The sequence below is a fragment of the Numida meleagris genome, chromosome 10, assembly GCF_002078875.1.
Source record: "Numida meleagris isolate 19003 breed g44 Domestic line chromosome 10, NumMel1.0, whole genome shotgun sequence".
Classification (NCBI taxonomy): Eukaryota; Metazoa; Chordata; class Aves; order Galliformes; family Numididae; genus Numida; species Numida meleagris.
This window is the reverse complement of record NC_034418.1, coordinates 2,879,496-2,898,704: the sequence shown is the minus strand read 5'-3', so window position 1 is coordinate 2,898,704 and position 19,209 is coordinate 2,879,496. Positions and strand designations below refer to the sequence as shown.

The following is a 19,209-nucleotide window of genomic DNA, read 5'->3' as shown; positions in this document are numbered from 1 at the left end:
CTCCTGCCTGTCTCAAGGTCATTCTTCAAGAGACACTACACCTTCTCTCACCGGGGTACAACCAGGCTTGAGATCATAAGTGAAGAGCGGACTGCTACAGTCTAAGTGCAGATTCTTCAGACTTACCATTGCCTGTTTCCTAGGAGCTGCATCTAAATAGCTCATTGCTCAGCCTAACGTACTTTTTGGCCCTAGTCACCTTTCTGAAGAGCACAGTATATGAAGACAGATACAAAACTCAGGGCTATGAACTGGACCTTTGGGGCTGGATGCCTATTTGTTTTCCTTTAAATGGATCCGGGGCTGAGATGTAATCCACTTTGTTCAGAGAAAGAAAGAGAAGCGTGACAGTAAGACTTCTGCTCAATATGAGGCCTGAGTGGCCTCCTTTCACTCAAAAGTAAAGAGCCTTAGAGAGCTAATGCAGAGGTATCAAAAAGATGAGCCACGATTATCAAACCAGTAAAAGCAATCTGCAACATGGTATTCAGCGTAATTAGGAGCTGAAGCACCCATTAGCAATCAGAAAATGGACAAATTGGTTTGTACCTACACAGGCTAAAAATGTTACCATTTAAATATTACCACCTAATGTTTTGTTTTTTTTCCCCCTACCCTCGTTCCCAGTGCTGACTTTGCCCTCTATTCTCCTAACTGTGGGAGGGCCAATTTGTTAAGAGACGTCCAATGTTGTCCTTCTACAGGACCTCTGATACCTGCTTAGTGAGTGATTCATCATGTGAGGCCAGTGCTTTCATTTACCCCAAAATCAACCCATATATTGGCAACTGCATCTGGCTTCCATTTCACTCTTGATCTAGGTGTATCTGCCAGGCTTCTATTTTCTCTTTCCTCCCACAGAAAATATTTTATTTCCTTTTAGTTATGTGTAAATGTTCGCTGTCTTTGTTCAGGTAACAACACAAATTTTCTAAAGAACAGCAGAATGTGTAGAGTGATTTCACATAGATTGATCCACATTGATTTCATAGTTCCTGGATTTCAAGTAGAAACTCTTAGGGTTTTAAATTACCGCACACCACGTGGATGCTGCCAGCAAGTCAGACACTACCACTTCTCTTCTTATTTGTGCTCTAGCACTTAACGAAGTTACTTGATCTTTTCCACCTAGCTAGTCTAATGGATATGGCTTATGTGTTAGCAGGGTCAGCTCCCTACCACAGCACATTTGGGCTGTGAATTCTCACGGACAGGGGACTTCACACTGTCAAAACCAGACCACTTGAAGTAGCAGAAAGAGGAAATCAGAAGCCTTTACCTTTTTTGGAACTTTTGAATGTCATGGTAAGCACAACTTCAGGATAAGTTTTTGACAAAGTGTGTAAATTACCACTGGAAATTATTTGCTCTCAAGTAAGACCAGCCAGGAATGCTCCCACAGCAGCCATCTTCCACCTGAAATCAGACTTCGCCAAATGTCAGTTCACTGCTGAAAGCAAGCTGAGCTTTTCCACCTGATTTACTGGATGTGTAGCAGGTCAACAACACTTTCCACCCAGAATATTCACACCCCTTTTTACTTCCTTCCCCAGTCACAACACTCACTGAAATCTACAAATAATAGAGCAGCATATGGTGGTTGTTTTTTTGTTGTTGTTACTTTTTGTGTGTGTGTGTGTGTTTTCTTTAATTTGAATTGCATTCTGAAGATGGATAGAAAAGCTGGGAACATCCATTTTGCAAGGATTCTGAAGGTCTTTTGAAAAATTTGTATTTAAATGTGAAGAACTCTAAAATCCCTTCCTCCTAGTTAGCAGAATTGTGCTGTCTTGTCCCTATTTCCTGTGTAGCATGTCATACAAGCTTTTAGATCTGCAAAGCTGTGGTTGTTCTGCAGGTTATATGCAAATTCCTCCACCTATTGTCTCAAACCCCTTGCAGGAGAAACCACTTGTGTTATAGCTGCTTACTGTTCTCCTCAAACCCTATATAAGAAAAGCATGCATTTACTCTGATTGCTGCGGGTTCTTCTTAAATAATAGTTTCTGGCATGACTGCTCAGTAAACAAACAAAAAGCAGATGAAGTTAGCTACTGAATGACAAGATGGAGCGAACGTTTGAAAGGGAGGAAGAGCACGGAGTGCCACAGGAGTGATCTGCAAGCAGTGAAGGAGGTGAAATGCCGGTAGATGGCACTCAAATCTTCAGCATAAAGCCGGGCTTGCAGGGTCCCCGAAACCTGCGCGCTGAAGCAGTTGTCTGAGAACTGAGAGCACGGATCCCAGCAGCTAAACAGGAGATTTGTGAGACTGTAGTATTTAACGGTGTCTGAGGTGCTATGCCTCAGTAAGTAGAGATGCCGGGTGCAGAAGACCAAGAGAGGTGCAGGTGGCATCCAGAATTGGCTGCAGAGGGAGGACATTGGAGGTGGCTGGTTCAGCCGCAGTGATCTGCTCATTGGCATGCAACAAAGGTAGATACATCTTCCATTGCAATTCAAACATCTCTCACTAGCTGCTTTCCATCTCACCCCATAACCAGCCCCAAAACCATGGGTGCATGGGGGTGTGGGTGGAATACATGCCTGGGTTTGCAACAGGTTTTAAACAAGACTATAGGAGCAGGCTAAATAAGGCAATAAGGCAGCACTACCTCTTCTCTCAACAAGAGACGAGTCACAGTAGCTCTCAGTTTCTGCAATTTGTTTCAAAAATTAAGGGACTCCCTCCACCCTATTCCCCTTATTCATAGGAGCTAGGTCTGCTTTGAACTAGTGCCTAAACTTGGAACCACTGAAAGCAGAGACATGTATGCTTCTATGCAAGGGGCTATCCCGTAAGCACAAATCACTCTGTGCAAGTACTGTTAATATTTGCCTGAACTTTGTTCCCTCCTTCCTGTCTGTATGTTTCACAGAATCTCTTCAGAAATAAAAGGAAACAGACCATCAAAAACAAGTTGCTTAGTGCCTTCTAGAGCATGCATATTTTTCTATATGTAAGTATCAAAAATGTAGTAACTAAGTCATTAATCCTTAGTAAAACATCTTTTTAAAAAATCTGTGTCTCTTCCCCAGCAGAGAATATTACAGCTGCTCACAGCTACTACGACTGAGCCTTCCTTTCTCCAGAGCAGATGTTGTTGGTACTGTTGGGCTGAGCCCAGAACTCTACAGATGGATCAACAAAAATCATGAATATTCAGGCACTAAGGGATTTGGAAAGAACTGAAAAGAGGCAGGAGCAAGCTGCTGAATCTAAGGTTTCTCCAGGTTTTTGTGCTGACAATACCGCTATCCAGATTGCTTCATGCTCTAATGTGAGCACATTAAAGACTGAAACAAATAACAAATCCTGTTTTGTTGATTAAAAAAACAAAAAAGATTCTTTTTTTTTTTTTTTCAGTTCATGTAGCCAGTTCCAGTGCTGCTCCTTGTAGTACTGCACAGACAATCATTCAACATCTGCTGCTCCATCTATCCCTTCGGATAAAAACTTGCTTTTGCTTTTCTTCCCCTCCTAATATCATATGAAGACAGATCTCATAGGGGTTATTCTCTGAAAGGCTCAGGTGATGAACAGCACTTTTTTTTTGCTATCGCAGCTCCAAGCAGAGCTGGAAAGCAGGTACGACAGGCACAGCTCCAGGGAGTGGCGTGGGAGGGAAGCTGAAGAGGAGGGGCATGAGGAAACCAGTCTGCCGCTGCTTTACCATTGCTTCACCCTCAGACCTCCTGGCACAGACTTTTCCACTGCCACAAGAGCTTCTCTATCAGCAGCTACCAAACCTCTTAGATGAGACCAGTTCCTCAGATCCTGTTGTCTCAGTTCCTGGAAGACACAGACAGAACCTGGAAGAATCATCTGAAGAAAACTGCTCCCCTAAGCAAAGGCATTGGAAAACCCAAGCATTCAGCCTCTGGCCACCCTTAACAAACACAGACTTTCCCCTCAGCAGTCAGGGCTGCAGCAGCTGCTCCCTGGTCTCCAAGCAGCCTGGCTCCATGGAGGAGGAGGACAACTTTGTGCTTTTCTTTGGAGCCAACACCAGCAAGTGCAGCCTTGAGACTAACCAAACAGGAGCCCCACCATGCTGGTCAGGGGCTGCCAAGGGTGGCCCTGAGGTGGTGATCGTACCAGTGCTTTTTGGCTTGATTTTTCTCCTGGGAATGGTGGGGAACACACTAGTGTTTGTTGTTTTGGGGCGTCTCCGGCCTGGGGGACGCCCATCGCGCAGTGCCACCAACATCTTCATCCTGAACTTGAGCATTGCAGACTTCTCCTTTTTACTCTTCTGCGTGCCCTTCCAGGCCACCATCTACTCCCTGCCAGAGTGGATCTTCGGAGCCTTCTTTTGCAAGTGGGTTCACTACTTGGCCATGGCAACAATGCTGGTCAGCATCTTTACTCTGGTGGCCATGTCTGTGGACAGATACATTGCTGTGGTTCATGCCAAGCGTTCATCAAGCATCCGCAGCAAGCGCAACGCTGCCCTTGGCGTGGGTGTCATCTGGCTGCTGTCTCTACTCATCGCCATCCCTGTGGCCCAGCACCAGGCCCTTATGAGTGGCCATCAGCAAGCACCCAACAGCTCCTTCTGCTGGGAGAATTGGGCAGAGGGCTCAACAGCCAAGCAGACATACAAGGTTACGATCCTGCTAGTGGGATACCTCCTGCCTCTGGTGCTCATCACCTGCTGCTATGCCAAGGTGGGTAAGAGGGATGAGAGTAATATTCAAACAGAGGAAAGGATCACTAGAGTTTATGAATTCTGTCACTGTGACTCCAGCTGTTTTTTCCCCTCAGTGCTGCTGATGAGCACAGCAGCAAATGGAAGGTGAGGTGCATTTAACAGAGACTTTATTTTGTTCATAACCTGCTTTAGAAAATTTAGTCTTTTACCTCCAAAAGCCAAAGTATAAATGTTGTCAGGTTACAGTTGTGCTATAACCAGATGCATAAAGGTTAATTTAAATGTTGTTAAGTGAGAATTTCCTAACCGTGCTCTAACATTTCTTATGATTCTCTGAAAGGGGAACCCACTCCACTGCTCCATTTGTTAGTGTTGCACTCAGGAGTGGCAAGGCAGTCACACAGGGTACAGTGCTGGCAGCCTGTTCTCTGTAACCAGCCTAGCGAGTAAATGTAGATGATTTAGGCACAATCTAAAATTTCAAATCCACGTAAAGATTCCTATCAATTTCAGCACAGAGCCAGTTGAGCTCTTATATAATGCTGAACTACATCTTCTGGAAGCTTAGCATTTTCTCCTTCAAGAAACAAGCTTTGAAAAGAAAATTGGAGAGTGCTTAAAAGTCTGAAACCATCACGTTCAACTTTGAAGTCATCCTAAGGCAATTCCTTTAATTTTTAGTGCTTGTCTAAGTAGTTCAAATACTGATGTATACCATTCAACTTGCTTTTCAACATATTGCTCCTTTTTTCAAGGTTTTATATCATCTCCATACAAAAGTAAAGAACATTTCTAAGAAGTCAGAAAGATCAAAGAAGAAGGTAAATATCTTTGATTTAATTTGTACACTAATATAATGGATGTGTCATGTTTTTAAAATAACTAGTAGTCTTTTCAAGCTCCATTCAGTTATGAATGTCAGCCATGTCTTTCAGCTGAAGTTCAGGTTCATGTTGACAGTTTGTTGTATCTTTATAGACATAGCGCAGAATGATGCCATTATCAAATTGCTCTATTGATCTCTAAGTACATGCCTGCTGGACTGTCTTTTGATTTTTTTGTGCTATAATAGAAGTCCTACAAATACCGTATTTTTGCTTTGGCAGGCAGAAAGATACTCAAGACTATAAGAAGATCTAGGTAATTGAGTACATTTCAATAAGCTAAAGGGAAAACATGAAGGACCCTGAAACTGAAGTACCTCAGTTCTGCAGCTGTTTGCATTGCAGTTCTTAAGGTTTACATCCAGTATGTGGTGGATTTAGAACTTGGTTGGTACTTTGACCCCTTTGTGAGGCAAACATCAGGATTATTCCTGTTCAAGTTGTATGAAATAAGCAGAATTGTAAGAATTTACTGAGGAAAATACTGAGGATAGAATTTTTTCACTAAGAATCTTTGAAGGAATAAGCCATCATTAATGAAAGTTTCCAGGCAACAAAACTCACCAACAGCAGTGACACAACATAAGTCTTACATGACACGAAAAGGAAAAACTATTTCAGTCAGAAACATTAAAATTGTTGTGCATGCAGTGACAAGCAAAGCTGTAGGTTATCTGGCTGGTCAAAGGCAAGCTGTGATGGTGCCTCATTACTAGGTGCTGATAGGACAATCAGGTCACAGTTTCTGCCCGCGGCGCAGCAGCCATACAACCCAAATGATCAGTGTGCATGCCACCAAGCAGATGTGACAGCCAGAGGAGATGACTAGGGAATGCTTTGATTTGCCAGCCCAGCAGCTACCACGATAAAAGGCAGTGAAGATCTGTTGATGATTTTATATCAAACACAGCAAAAGAAGCGTTCAAAAATGTGGTTCTTTTGCATAGAATAATCTCACGACTTCACAAGTTTACCGAGTTGCTTTAGGTGTAAATAATCTCCAACAAATCCCTAAATAATTTGGATGGTTTAAATTTCACTCCTGTTCCTTCCTTGCCTATAATATTTATGTCCCAATACAAACTTATTTCACGTGTTTGAAGAGAATGCTACCAACAGTCAAAGATTACTAGTGTCATCTTCCTGTAAAGCGCTGAAGTTATAAAATAATTTTTCTTAAATAACACTCATTTCTTCAAATGCATCTGTTCGCATTGTTTCTGGATTTGACCTGTAGAGTTTAATGGAAAATATTCCCACAGTTTCTTCAACTGTTTGTTTCCTGATTAGACACAACTGAGAGGACTAATCTTAAAAAATACCTCTGACTGCCTTCTCGAACAAGTCAATGACAGGGCACTTTCTCTCTCTCCTGTTAAGTATTTCCCTAGCCATAATTCTGGAACTCTCAGAAGCAATCGTTAATCCTGGCACTGAGACCTGTAGTTAAATAGTTGATCCAAAGATCAAGAAAAAAAATTAAAAAAAAATCAGACACATCACTCTACATACATGTACACCATCTTCCCAAATTTGTCTCCTTCCAGCATTTTCTGTTGAGAAATCTGCTTTTCATCTAGTCTTTTTTTCGCAGGCCAAACAGCATCTTTGGCATCTCTACTGCAGCTACTTTTTGTTCCAACTACTTCTTTTAGCACTTTATAAGGCATCCTACTTGCGCCATTTGCAGACTCACTCCATTCCCATGTGTGCTTTCAGAGTATCCTTGAAACACTGAGTGTCCATCATTTAAAGCAGATCTTCCTTAGAGCACTTCACATTAGAGCCTAATAGGAAATTCATATGTACATGTCAGTTCTGTTAAATTAGCTTCCTTCATATGTATCTAATCAGTCTATTAGGGACAAGTAGTTGCACTTGGTTTTAATTCATAAACTTCAGAGATTAAATGAACAGCTTTTGCTTTTTTTTTTTTTTATGTTTAAACAGCTTGTTTCTGGATCTATAGCATTTGGTAACTTCATTGGAGTTTTATTGTGTTACTGTTCTTACTCTCTCCAACCTCAACTCCAAATAATCACGTAATGCTGGTAATATACAGAAAAGACATCATCCTAATTCGCACAATTTAAACCACTGAATAGAAACATTGATGAATGCAGTAGGGAAGTATTATAGGGACAAATCAAATTCAAGCCACTTGAAAGGAGCCCATATTTGATCTGCTATGGATACATCCTCTGAATCTCAAATCAACACGTGAAAGATAAGGCCAGTATTTACAGAACAAGTGAGAGATACTGCTAGATGCAAACCTAGGGTAATTTCTAAAACGATGATGACCACATGGCCAAGTGAACAATTCCAGTGTTGTAGCAGCATGCACTTGACTTTCTTAGTTGCAATGCTGCAACAAAGAAGGCAACATAAAACTGTATTTAATTCCATCTGAGCACATGAGTATAGTAACAGAATCCAGATAATTGGTATGGTAAATCAACCTCACCCTTTAAAGATCATACTGTAACTTCAATCTCTGTCAAAGCCTTTTCTAATTAAAAAAACAGCTAAACTTAATGAAATACACTAGAAATCTGTTATTCTAAGAACTCTTTTTGTGCCCTCCATCACCTTGTTCTGCAGTTTTGAGGCACAGCATGGTTTTCCCGTGCCCGACCCCGCAGCAGTGCTCTCAGCCTTCCCCTCAGACCTACCCAGTGCGTGCTATCAACACACCCAGCAGAAAGGCAGCAGCTGCCTAGAGACAGAGCAGAGCTGCACATGCAGGCTTGTACATCTACTGTCAGACAGTTGAGTAGAACTAAACTCAGTAAAAATGATTGTTTTTTAGCTACTTGCCCAGGTAAAAGAATCTCTGACATAAACACATGAAATAGGATGGCATTGCCACTTAGTTTGTCATTAAGGGACCCTTGTTAAAAAGTTCCTTTGGAAACTAGCTTATGAAGCCTCTTCTCTAAATGCCAAGCTTCATTTCAGCAGTATCATATCTCCCAGACAAAATCACTACAGGACATACATGGAGATCCAGCAGATTTCATTATGTACCTGGCATTCAAAGCCGTTTTTCTTTCTCTTCAATTACTTCTGATCTTTCTATCATTGTCCTGTTTGACACAGTATTGTAATAAAGTTTATATTATTTGAGGATACGTAGGGGCTAGATAGGAAAGCTCTGTTTTCTAAGGCCAATGTACTAGTGGGAAATGTTTAGATACGTGACTTTAAAAATTACAAGCATGTTTGGATTGAGTGAGCCCAGTTTATGAATAACCGAGAGAGCTCAGTCTGCCGAGCTCTCACCAGCACTTCCTACCCTCATGCCAAAAGTCAGCATTCAAAAGATTGTTGAAAATAACAGGTTTGCCTTTAATAGAATCTGAGGATGATATAAAATCCTCCAGGTACATTCATTACAAAGGAAATAAAAACTTTTGTGCTTGGGTTGCAATTTGTAAGCTCTTAAGTTACAGCATGCTAATTGTTCAAACTACAGCAGCTTTTTTCAATCTATGCACATCTGAAACTGTAAAAATTTAACATGCTCAAAGTTCGATGCATTCTGACTTCATATTTCATTCCCAAGAGATTGATCTTTAATTCAGATTCCTACTTTGCACATTTTTTTAATATAGGCTTATCATCCACGTGTAGATATTGAATGAGCTCACTTCGATATGCTTTTCCATTTATATGTAATATTTGTGCAGATCAGGGGATAAATCCAGTAATTTTTACAAGTTGGTGACAAAATTCTGTGCACTGAACTAAGCCAGATTGTGCGTGCAAAAAATGCATCAATGCCAACTTCCATATTTAATTTCTTGGTAGCTGAACATGCTTGCAAACCTTTCAGCTGAGATGGCATGATGCTACAGGATTGCCCTTTGCAGTTTTGGATAATCATTTATTGAGGCAGGCCAGCAAGACTATGCGTTAAGAAATCCTGTGCACTCCTCAATCACAAAATATATTTCAGATCTGCTACTTCGTTTTATATTATGCATACTAAAGCTACAATTTGTCTCCAAGTTAACAACTTCCTATTTAATAGTGTTGAAAAAGTGTTTCCTAATAGCCCAGCCCCAGGAACTCTGAACATACATTTGCAATAAATAAGATATTTTAATAATGGAAATGAATGCAAAGCAAGGTTTATTTTGATCATGAACTGGCCCTGTGGTGCCTTACTGGCCTCTGGAGCACACTAGGGTTCCTCAGTGTTTACTTGGTTTTGTCATGTACATCTTTAAAGAACAAACAAGTTGCAAACTAAACCACCTGCATTTTTTTTTTCAGGTTTAAAAAGGGTTCCAGGGTTGTGAATTTCACAGTTATTTTGAAAGCACCCTTAAAAAGAAGGGAGAGTTGTGGAATTTTTTAGGGGTAACAGTGGTCAAAGGCTCCAATTAACAGACCGATTAAAACATCTAAATCTAACTAATTAGTATAGTTCTTCTCTATTTTTTTTAGCTACAGTAGGAAGGTGAGCAACACCTGGTGGGAAAACACATCCTTATTTGTTCTGTATTCTTTTCCTAGTAATTCCTAAAATTTTTCCCCTCTTCTTACCATTATTTGAGAACTAAGCTAATTTGATTACAAAGCATACAAACCAAAGACCTTGCTCCAAAATTTTACTAGTCAATTTAAAGCACACCTTCCTTTATGAAGCTGATTGTTTTCTTCCTCAGCTTATATATTCATAATCCTCATTTACGTACATATAGACTAGATGTTCATTGCTCCCTGAGCTAAGTAAACACAGATACATGGAGCTGATTTGAGACACTCCCTCTTTTTGAAGGTCAAATCACAGTTTGAGGTAAAACATTCAGAAATTTTTCAAGGTAGATGGGTATTTTGGTCAAGAACTGCTTTCTCGTATGCAGAATTCTTTGACTACTGTTCACACAGCCAGAGGGTTTTCATATACACTTAATGAATATGATGTCCAAGGTTTAAGCACAACCAACTCTAAGTACTTCAAAGTAGCATGGGAGATCTTGGGATCAATCCAACAGCAAAAAAAATATATATATATATTAATCAGAAGTGAAATTCTACAAGTTGTTGTGCTAACAAGAACCTAGGGTAGCAGAAATAGAGAGCTTCATTGCCAATTAGTAGATAATAGAATATCATAGTGCTTATGAGCACTTATGAATACAAAGTGAGTCAGTATTAAGAGCATCAGAGGAGATCAGTAGCAGAACCACAGAATCAGAGACGTGCAGGGGAGCAGTCAGACCAGAGCAAACGAGCTCACCTCTCAGCTTGCTGTGCAAGCAGGCAAGATGGACTGATTACAAATCAAAGTTTGTTTCAATCCCTCCTCTTCTTAATGATAGCTAACTGCCATTTCTGATTGCAAGAAACAAAGAACAGAACAATGGAAAAAACATTTTCAGTGCAGTTTTAGACCAACTTAAATCAGTTACACCAGAAAGTAATAAAAGAAAGACCAGAGGGCAGTGAGAAGTGCTTCATAATCAAGTAACAGATGGGTTTTCTCTGAAGCAGAATCTTCTACCCAACATTTAAGCTGGTTAAGAACAGATATAGACTTCTATGAAACACCCGTTTTGAAAAATAACATGCTTATCACTAAGCCATAAGAACATTTCTGGAGTTCAAGCTATGCTTTGGGACCTTCCTGGTGTTCAAACTTTATGGAAAGTAAGGCTTACAAATGCATCAGTGGGATTCAGATTTGTGAACACAGAAGAAAAAAACTTGACAGCTTTCACTTCTGCACATTGGCTTTAAGAGGGACTCTGAACAAAGAAATGTCTGAATTACTTCCATCTTCTGAACACAGAGTTTGCTGGAGTTGAAAACGAAGTTGGTAAGTACCTCCAGCAATACAGTAGTAGACTGCGCTGAGCCGCATTTTCTTTCTGGGCACTGACACAGTGCACTACCTAAAAGCAAAAGCTTTGAGCACTGCGGATCACAACTTTTTTGCAGAACATCCATCACAGTAGAAGTACAACATATAGGCAAAGCCGACATCCAGTAGTTTACCCAAAACAAATGTGAGGTGATCAAAACTTGTACCAACTGTCCCTCAAACATTAGGGAAAAGGAAATGTAAGTTAGAGATAGCATAACAGGAGAAAAGAATTCATCAGAGAAAACACATAATCAGGCTTTGTATTAGAAGTCAAGAGAAAAGTACTGGCCTCCATACAGAGGCTGAGGAAGTATAGTGAAGCAGCCCTAGCGTAGTGATCAGAAAGACCAACACGATGGAAAGGTGTTACAAAAGAGGTGGAAGGACCAGCACGATAGCAAGGTGCTACAAGGGAAGGGAAGTAGATTGCTCACCCGTATCAGAAGATTCTGGGTTTGCAGGGAAAGGCTTCCACCAAAGAGGGATCTCCAGAAAGAGATCCTTCCTCAGTGGCAGTCAGCCCTTAAATGAGGCACCTAAGAGGTGCCTTTACCCGTGCTCCCAGGGCTGACTGGGTCTTTCCTCCAGGTGCTCAGTCAGTGGTTCAGGCCATGATTCAGCAGTTCCCATACACCTAGCTAGCATAAAGCTGCCTTTAGAGCCACAGCAGTACATGGTTAATTGCAACTAGTTTTGGTGAATGAGGGGAAAGAATACCCAAAGTATGGAACAAGTTCACTATATACACTGTCCTCCCACGCAGCAGTAAAAAAGGATGAGTCAGTTGTTATTTGTTAATGAGAACGTGCAGAAAAACAGGCATAGGTTTCTTTGTGCTTCTTCCTTCAGAACCATGGAATGGAGAGAAAAAACCTCCATCATATTCAGGAAACAGCCACAGTCCCATTAACAAAGCTCAGTTTTCCTGCAAGCGAGAATGTACTGTTCAACAAAAGCCTCACTGAATGTTCTTTCCCATTTCTGTTTGGCTGAGGTACATAGTACAAATGGATAGTCTAATCAGCTCTGAAAAAATCTGTCTAAACTAGATCAGGAAAGTGACAGGCTCTCTCTCCAAAGTCTCTGCTTTTAGACTGCTCTATCCACTGCATATTTTAATCTCAATACTTTTTTATTAATCTAATGCATCAGGTAGTTATGCAAAATATAGATAAGCCCATCTAACACTTGAAACATTTGATTCATTACAGTACAATCTTAATTTTGCCTTTGACAAGTTGAAGCAGCTTCATTAGGATTTTATCAAGAATAACAGCTCCAAAGCCACAGTTAACTGCTGAAGACTTCACCACTCTGCAGAATGAGGCATCTCCCTCAAAAAAAGGTCCTTAAACATGTTTCCTATTGCTTTTTGAAGGGCAGAGGACAACTAAAAGCAAGACATAGATTGTTCAGGGATTAAGAAAATAAAAAGTCAAAGGGAAAACAAAGAAAAGCAGGAAAGCTGTAGATGAGGTTCAAATCATAAGAGTCACTTGGGTTGGAAGGGACCATAAAGATCACCTATAAAAATAGCAGAAGAGTAAGGGGGGATGGAACACTCAAGAAAAAAAATTGTTTATTTAACAAACATATTTATGATTTCCTCTGGTCTCTATTTCCCAGCCTGCCACTGATCCTCCATATAGCTTAAATGCTTACTTTGTACTTTAGCTCCTAATGCACTGCTAGGTTGTTTTGTGAAGCTGCTTGAAAGTGAGTGTGAAATATTAATAAGCAACAGTTAAATAACCCAGTGTTGGCCATTGTACGTGCCTAACATGGACCCACTGAAATGTCAGAAATGAACCATAAGGTTAGCATGGGCACAGCTAGGCCAGCAGTAATCCATTAACAGTGCAAATTATCTCAACTCGCTGAACAAACTCAAACAGTACAGAAGTGATTTGGATTAGTCTTCTGCAGCTGTTCACAGTCTGCATTAATACTAGTTTTATCTAGTGTCATTTTAAAAGTAAAACAAAGTGTTGTTTCAGTTCCCTCTCTTAACCACAGATATCCCAACTTGATAAAAAAAAAAGATGAAAATTTAATTTCCAAAACTCGTTCCTTAAGTCATGAATTATGTATATAATTGCTCTAGTAGTGCCTATATTTTCATCTGCAAAATCCCAAATAGCTGGATCTCAGGAACAGCTTTGTGCTAATACATAGCAACTGCAGCTTCATTTTTAATAACCAGCCCTATGCTGAATGCATGGTTTGCCATTTCACAATAAAAAGAAAAAATAATCTAGATTGATAGCCTGTATTCAAAAGAATTTTTCAGTGCTTGTAGTCTACCTCAAGCAGAGGGATGCTATCAAAGGTTGTCTTGGTAACAAGCCTAAGCTACTTATCATTGATAGAGGGTAAAAAAGTAGCACCATTGTCACTGGTGAGAATTAGGAATGCTACATGTCATTAGTAGTTTCATTAGCACCCATCATACCACAGTAGGCAAACCAGACCCCACAAGACCACTTCATCTGTTTCTTTCAGTTCCATTAACTCCTGATGACACCAGTACCTTATTAAGGACAGCTTCTGGTTCCCCATGTGGTCATTTTTAAGAGTTTGCAAGCAGAGGTTGTTCATTCACATGGGAATATGCTTTGTCACCCTATATGTCAGACAGCATTCTGGTATGCGAAATAAGGAAGCACTTGAAATATTCTAGGTAAAAGATGAACCTAAAAGCCTTTCAAAATTAATACAAACTTACTTGATGCATTTATTTTACTTAAATCTCTCTCCTCCCTGTATTTTTTAAAATTTATTTTCTCTCATCTGCACAGAAATCTTGATCTGATGAAATAACATCTTCCTAGAGTTTAACAGATTCAATTGGCTCGTTAATGCAGTTAAGACAAGTGAAGGTAGCACTGTTGTCTCTCATTCAAACACATTTTTCTGTTTCAATGATCATCTGTTTTTATTGTAGGAGATCATTGCTGAAGGCAATGTAAACACAGCAGAGATATTGCCTGCACAATATAGAGAACACCCTCCACATCTCATTATGCAGTTGACTTTTCTGCAGAGTTAAATGAATAGGAGAAAAAAAAACAGTTTCCAAGAAAGCACCTTTAGGCTTCACCCACGTTATTACTGTTAGAGCAAGCAGAATATACTTTAAACATATATTTATGATTTGCTCACATATAAAATCAGAATGAATCTGTTATAAGCAGTAATTATCATTCTAGTACGCTTACATGTTCTTCAGCTTTTAATGCAGGTTTTAGAAAGGTCAGCACAATACAAAAGTCTTGAACTAACTCCATTTGACTAGATCAAGTAAGTCCTAGCAATAGATTTAATAAAGAAACGATATCTGAACACAAGAGCATAGTAGTTTCTGAGAAATGCATGGTTGTTTTTTTGTTTGTTTGTGTTTTAAAAATGGAGTCGACCCCAAAGGATTTTGAAACTTCAAGAGCGTCATAAGGCTGTTACTAAAGTGAAACAGAAGAATCTGGAAGACAAGCGGATTTCCTGAAATTTTGCCCCATATCTTCAACCCATTGCAAAAAAGCTAGCTTATAAACATTTAACAATTGTTTATAAATATTTTAGCAGTGACTCCCATAAGTTTCCATAAGTTAAGGGGCGGCAATTGCTTGTTAGGACCACAGACTTTACACAACAATACCTAAGCACCTTACTTACTTTCCTCTGTGAATAAATGTCATCCTATTCTTCCCTGGAGCACGCTGTCATATTTCCTCCGCTGCTGTCATCATCTCCAGAATGTGATCTTCATAGGTAGACTGCAGTACAGAAGCCTCCTGTTAGCCAATATACATTCATGAACACTATACCTAATTTACTGATACAGGAAGAAAGAAACAGCCCTTGCTGAAGTAGACTCCAGATGAATGAAGTTTTATTACATTTTTATTGAAGCGCCACTGACAGCGGAAATACTGCAAATGCTCTGAGAAACAAATTGTCTTTTAAGGCACCAGAGAAATAATCTAAGACATAATCCCTTCAGAAATCCAGCTTCATTAGTTCTGTTGCTCATTTAATTCCCTTGTTTTCCTCATATTACCCTTTACACAGCACTAAGCATGCAGACGTAGAAAAACAAGCTGCAGTTTCTGTCTCACCAGAAACACAGACAAAGAGTATCAAGGGAGGAGTAAATGACTCTTGAAACATTTTTCCTCTTTAAAGGGAATCCAAAAATCTTCTTCCTCAGCTCAACTCTACCCAGCCACTTAAGTCACCACTGAAATGCTTCCAGGGAGGCCTGCTTAATTTGGCAAGTCATACCAACTGTGGAATGCTGAAGAAAAGTTGGAGCACATACAGAGGTTTTTCAGCAGCTTTTTTATTTGACGTATTGCAAGGCAGGGATAGATTTGCTTTCTCCTGGAAGAGCTCAGGTGTTTTGTTGTTGGATAAATGTAACTCTGAGTCTTTATAATCTCTATTTATACATTCTAGCATAGCAGGTAAGGTGACAGAGTGCTACAGTAATTTAAAATGACATATGAAAACCTGTAGGTGTTTCTGTAGCAAACAGCTGCTAGATGCAGTCTCTATAACCAGGGATTAAATGCGTTTTTTGTTCACTAGGAAATTATCTCTCTTCTAGGGAAGTAATTGCTTGCTGTTTGCTTGAAATTATGGAAGGAAGTTACTGACCGAAGCATTGACCTAGACTACCAAGGCTGTAAACCTTAAGCTGAAACGAAGCCTAAGTTCTCATTTTTCTTCTTTTTTTTTCTGCTATTTATACAACAAATCACATTTTCCTTAAGAGAAAGATAATATCTGCATATTCACAAATTGTTACATTTATCCAAGTGACAAAATAGAAGTGATAACTGCTAAAGCACACATTTTGCTGAGAATCAGCAAAGACGAGAATAAGGAAGTTACCTGATAAACATCTACTACAGTGTTCCAAGGACGGGTTAAATAGGTTAAAGAAAAACAAAACAAACGAACAAGAAACCTTACCTTCTCATACCATTAGAATTTCTGCAAAGAGGTTGAATTAGCTCTGCAAAAAAAACAGTAGGAAGGACTCTCTGGGGCCCCAAGTCAGTGATGTCTGAGCTTTGCTATGTATTCCCTGCCTGTGCTACATGCAGAAAGTGAGGCAAAAGCAACACTCTGAGGCTGTTTAAACTTGAGAGGTGGAGTTCTGGCCACATAGGACCCCCACTGAAGAGAGGAAGCTACAGCCAGTTATAGTTTGGTTCTACAAGTAACTTAGAGTCAATAAAAGAAATCTTCAACAACTTCATTTTGTACTTTTTTCTTTTTTTCTCAGAAGTAATTTTATCATCAGACAGACTCTTAACTGTACCAGGTCAAGCAATTTTTGTTCTAGAAAGGAAAAAATGTTTCAACAAATGCTGAGTTATTTCTTGTCATGCATACTGCAGGTCCCCTCAAAATCAGTCTTACAGCATTTATTCAGAGGACAAGGGACTCTATCTACATTGCTGGGGATCTCCTTTTTGGGGTTAGCCAACAGATTTAGCTCCGAGCCCCAAAACACTGACACCCTAGGTCTTTGCCTCCAACCCTCTCTCCACCTGGGTTTCCCACTGGCCAAGATTCAATCCCCAAATTATCATTTCCTCTCAATAGGTGGAACAAAATCCCAAGAAACACCCTGTTAAGTATTGCACTAAAATAACTCCAGCAGCTCACATCACCTTCCTTTGCTCCGGGCTGCCTCTTTTCACACCCTTCCCACTCTGGCAGCCAGCCCCATCAGACTGCTTCACCAACTTACTCAGCCCTCCTGAGGCTCAGACATCCTTCCCCAGCCACAGCTGTGAGGAGCCATCACAGCTGCAGCCAACAGCCTAAGCTATTGCCTAAGCTAAAACCAGGAAACCCTGTTTTTCCAGGGAAGAAGGTTGGTTTTCAGCATTCTTTCTCTCAGTCGCCCACGTAGCAGCAGTCAGTGTTGCCTGTGTCATGTGGCCTTCACTGTAGAGGTCAAACTCATATCACAGACTTATTAGAGCACTGTGACCATTTAATACCTGATCTCATCTTTTACAGACAGCGCAGACAGTGCTTCTTGTGGTTGCCGTGTTCCTGCTCTCCTGGCTGCCGCACCACATCATCACAATGTGGGCAGAGTTTGGGCACTTTCCCCTCAACAACATCTCCTTCACCTTCCGCATCATCTCCCATTGCTTGGCCTATGGCAACTCCTGCATCAACCCCATCATTTACGCTTTCCTCTCAGAGAACTTCCGCAAGGCCTGTCAGCAGGCCTTCAACTGCAAGTGCTTCCTGCAACCAGTTCCCGCTGAGAAGCTGGTCAGAATACGCATGGAGAACTTCTCTACCACACACTCAACCACTAACATGTAAGTGGGGCTCAGACATACCTTCCAGGGTGGAGAGAGAAGGGTGGTGTCTGGCAGATCAGCTATAGAGGGGTATTTTATGTACCTTGCTGCTAGGCACCGTCAGATGTGTCTGAATGTCCTCACGGTGCCCCTAAGAGAAAACCATTGTACTTATGCCCATAAAGGATAAGATGTGAGTTTAAACAGAAGGGATAATTATGAAATGAGCAAGTTAACAATTACGTGCATGGACTGTTATTAGGATGTGAAAAATGAGTGACACAACATTTATTGAGAGCACTGACAAGCAGTTGGTAATCTAGCTGTATTCATCACTGAATATATCTGTTTCTTAAGCAATCATTTTACCATATGTGAGCTATGTATGTTTTTTAGCTGTGATGGAATCTCCAAATCTCCTGGAAGAATTTGCCATAGTATTTACTTACCATGTAGTACAACATGAGGTCTCACTGATGTGGATGTCTGTGTTTGATGGCTCTGTAGAGGCTTGCATTCCCCAGGGTCTGAATGTCCACATACTCCTCGATGTAATTACTGCTGTTGATGACTGGCCCTAGTAACTGCCTCTTTTTGAACAGTAGGAAAGTGAGATTTCTCAAAATATGCTTTAAAGAACTGTTTTTATTTGAAAGTGATATTTACATAAGGCTTTACTGGTGAATGTGGTGTTTTCTGAGCCAAAGCTTTTTATTGGACACATTCATATACAAATGCTAAAACGTCTTCTTTTGATTAACTGTTTAAAGTTATGGTTTGTAAATATATGAAGTGCATGTTACTTCAGATTTAAGAAGCATATGGCCGGAAGGCCATTATAGTGTCACCGTGCGGTCTGATGTCATTGTTGTGTGCTTCAGTCTTGACTGACCCAGCACAGGACTCGCTGTAGTGTTATTCTGGATTCATAGACTGTTAAGGAGCTTTTAAAAGCACGTTATAGAAGTTAAACTAGAAATATACAACTAAGAACCATAATGACAATACCCAAATGTGGTCTCGTAGACATCTTCATGCCTTTTGTGACAGCCTTCAAAACAGATATGCCTAATTTATGTAAGATATACATCATGCACCAAACCTTCTTTTTTTTTTTTTTTTTAAATGAATGTACGGTTTACACCTCGGCGTCAAGCACGCCCACCAGTACGTGTTCTAACTCTGGAGAACTGAACAGCAGTCAGCCCTCGCGCCGCCCTGACCGCTCCTCAGCCGGCGCCGCGCGAGGGCGGGCACGCGGGGCAGCCCCTTCCCGCCACAGCCCCTTCCCGCCACAGCCCCTTCCTGCCACAGCCCCGGGCTCTGACGGCGCGAGCTCGCGCCCCTCGTGAGGGGAGAGCCCACCCCGCCGCCTCAGGAAAATAACTGCTCTGTTAACACCAGTGCCACTTAGTTACTGATAGAAATTAAGCAGATGCATTACGATCGTTGGCAGGTTGT

At 40.6% G+C, this 19,209-nt stretch overlaps 1 protein-coding gene and 1 long non-coding RNA gene across 4 annotated transcripts; one reads left to right on the top strand and one right to left on the bottom strand.

Moving 5' to 3' along the window:
• On the top strand, positions 1,987 to 18,755 carry LOC110404348 (galanin receptor type 1-like). Of its 2 annotated transcripts, none has more exons than XM_021408510.1 (5): positions 1,987 to 2,435; positions 2,879 to 2,959; positions 3,042 to 4,670; positions 5,410 to 5,475; positions 17,453 to 18,755. In XM_021408510.1, the coding sequence occupies exons 3-5, from the start codon at positions 3,645 to 3,647 to the stop codon at positions 17,768 to 17,770; spliced, it is 1,410 nt and encodes a 469-aa protein (XP_021264185.1). In that variant the 5' UTR covers positions 1,987 to 2,435; positions 2,879 to 2,959; positions 3,042 to 3,644; the 3' UTR covers positions 17,771 to 18,755. The 2 variants fall into 2 exon arrangements, with proteins under 2 accessions (XP_021264185.1, XP_021264184.1); XM_021408509.1 differs by having other exon boundaries at positions 3,039 to 4,670.
• LOC110404349 lies at positions 3,728 to 17,464 on the bottom strand. 2 transcript variants are annotated; one of them, XR_002442168.1, is made up of 4 exons: positions 17,098 to 17,464; positions 16,391 to 16,411; positions 15,089 to 15,189; positions 3,728 to 3,792 (listed from the first exon to the last, which is right to left on the bottom strand). It is a non-coding gene; the product is annotated as an uncharacterized LOC110404349 (long non-coding RNA). The 2 variants fall into 2 exon arrangements; XR_002442167.1 differs by having other exon boundaries at positions 16,391 to 17,464.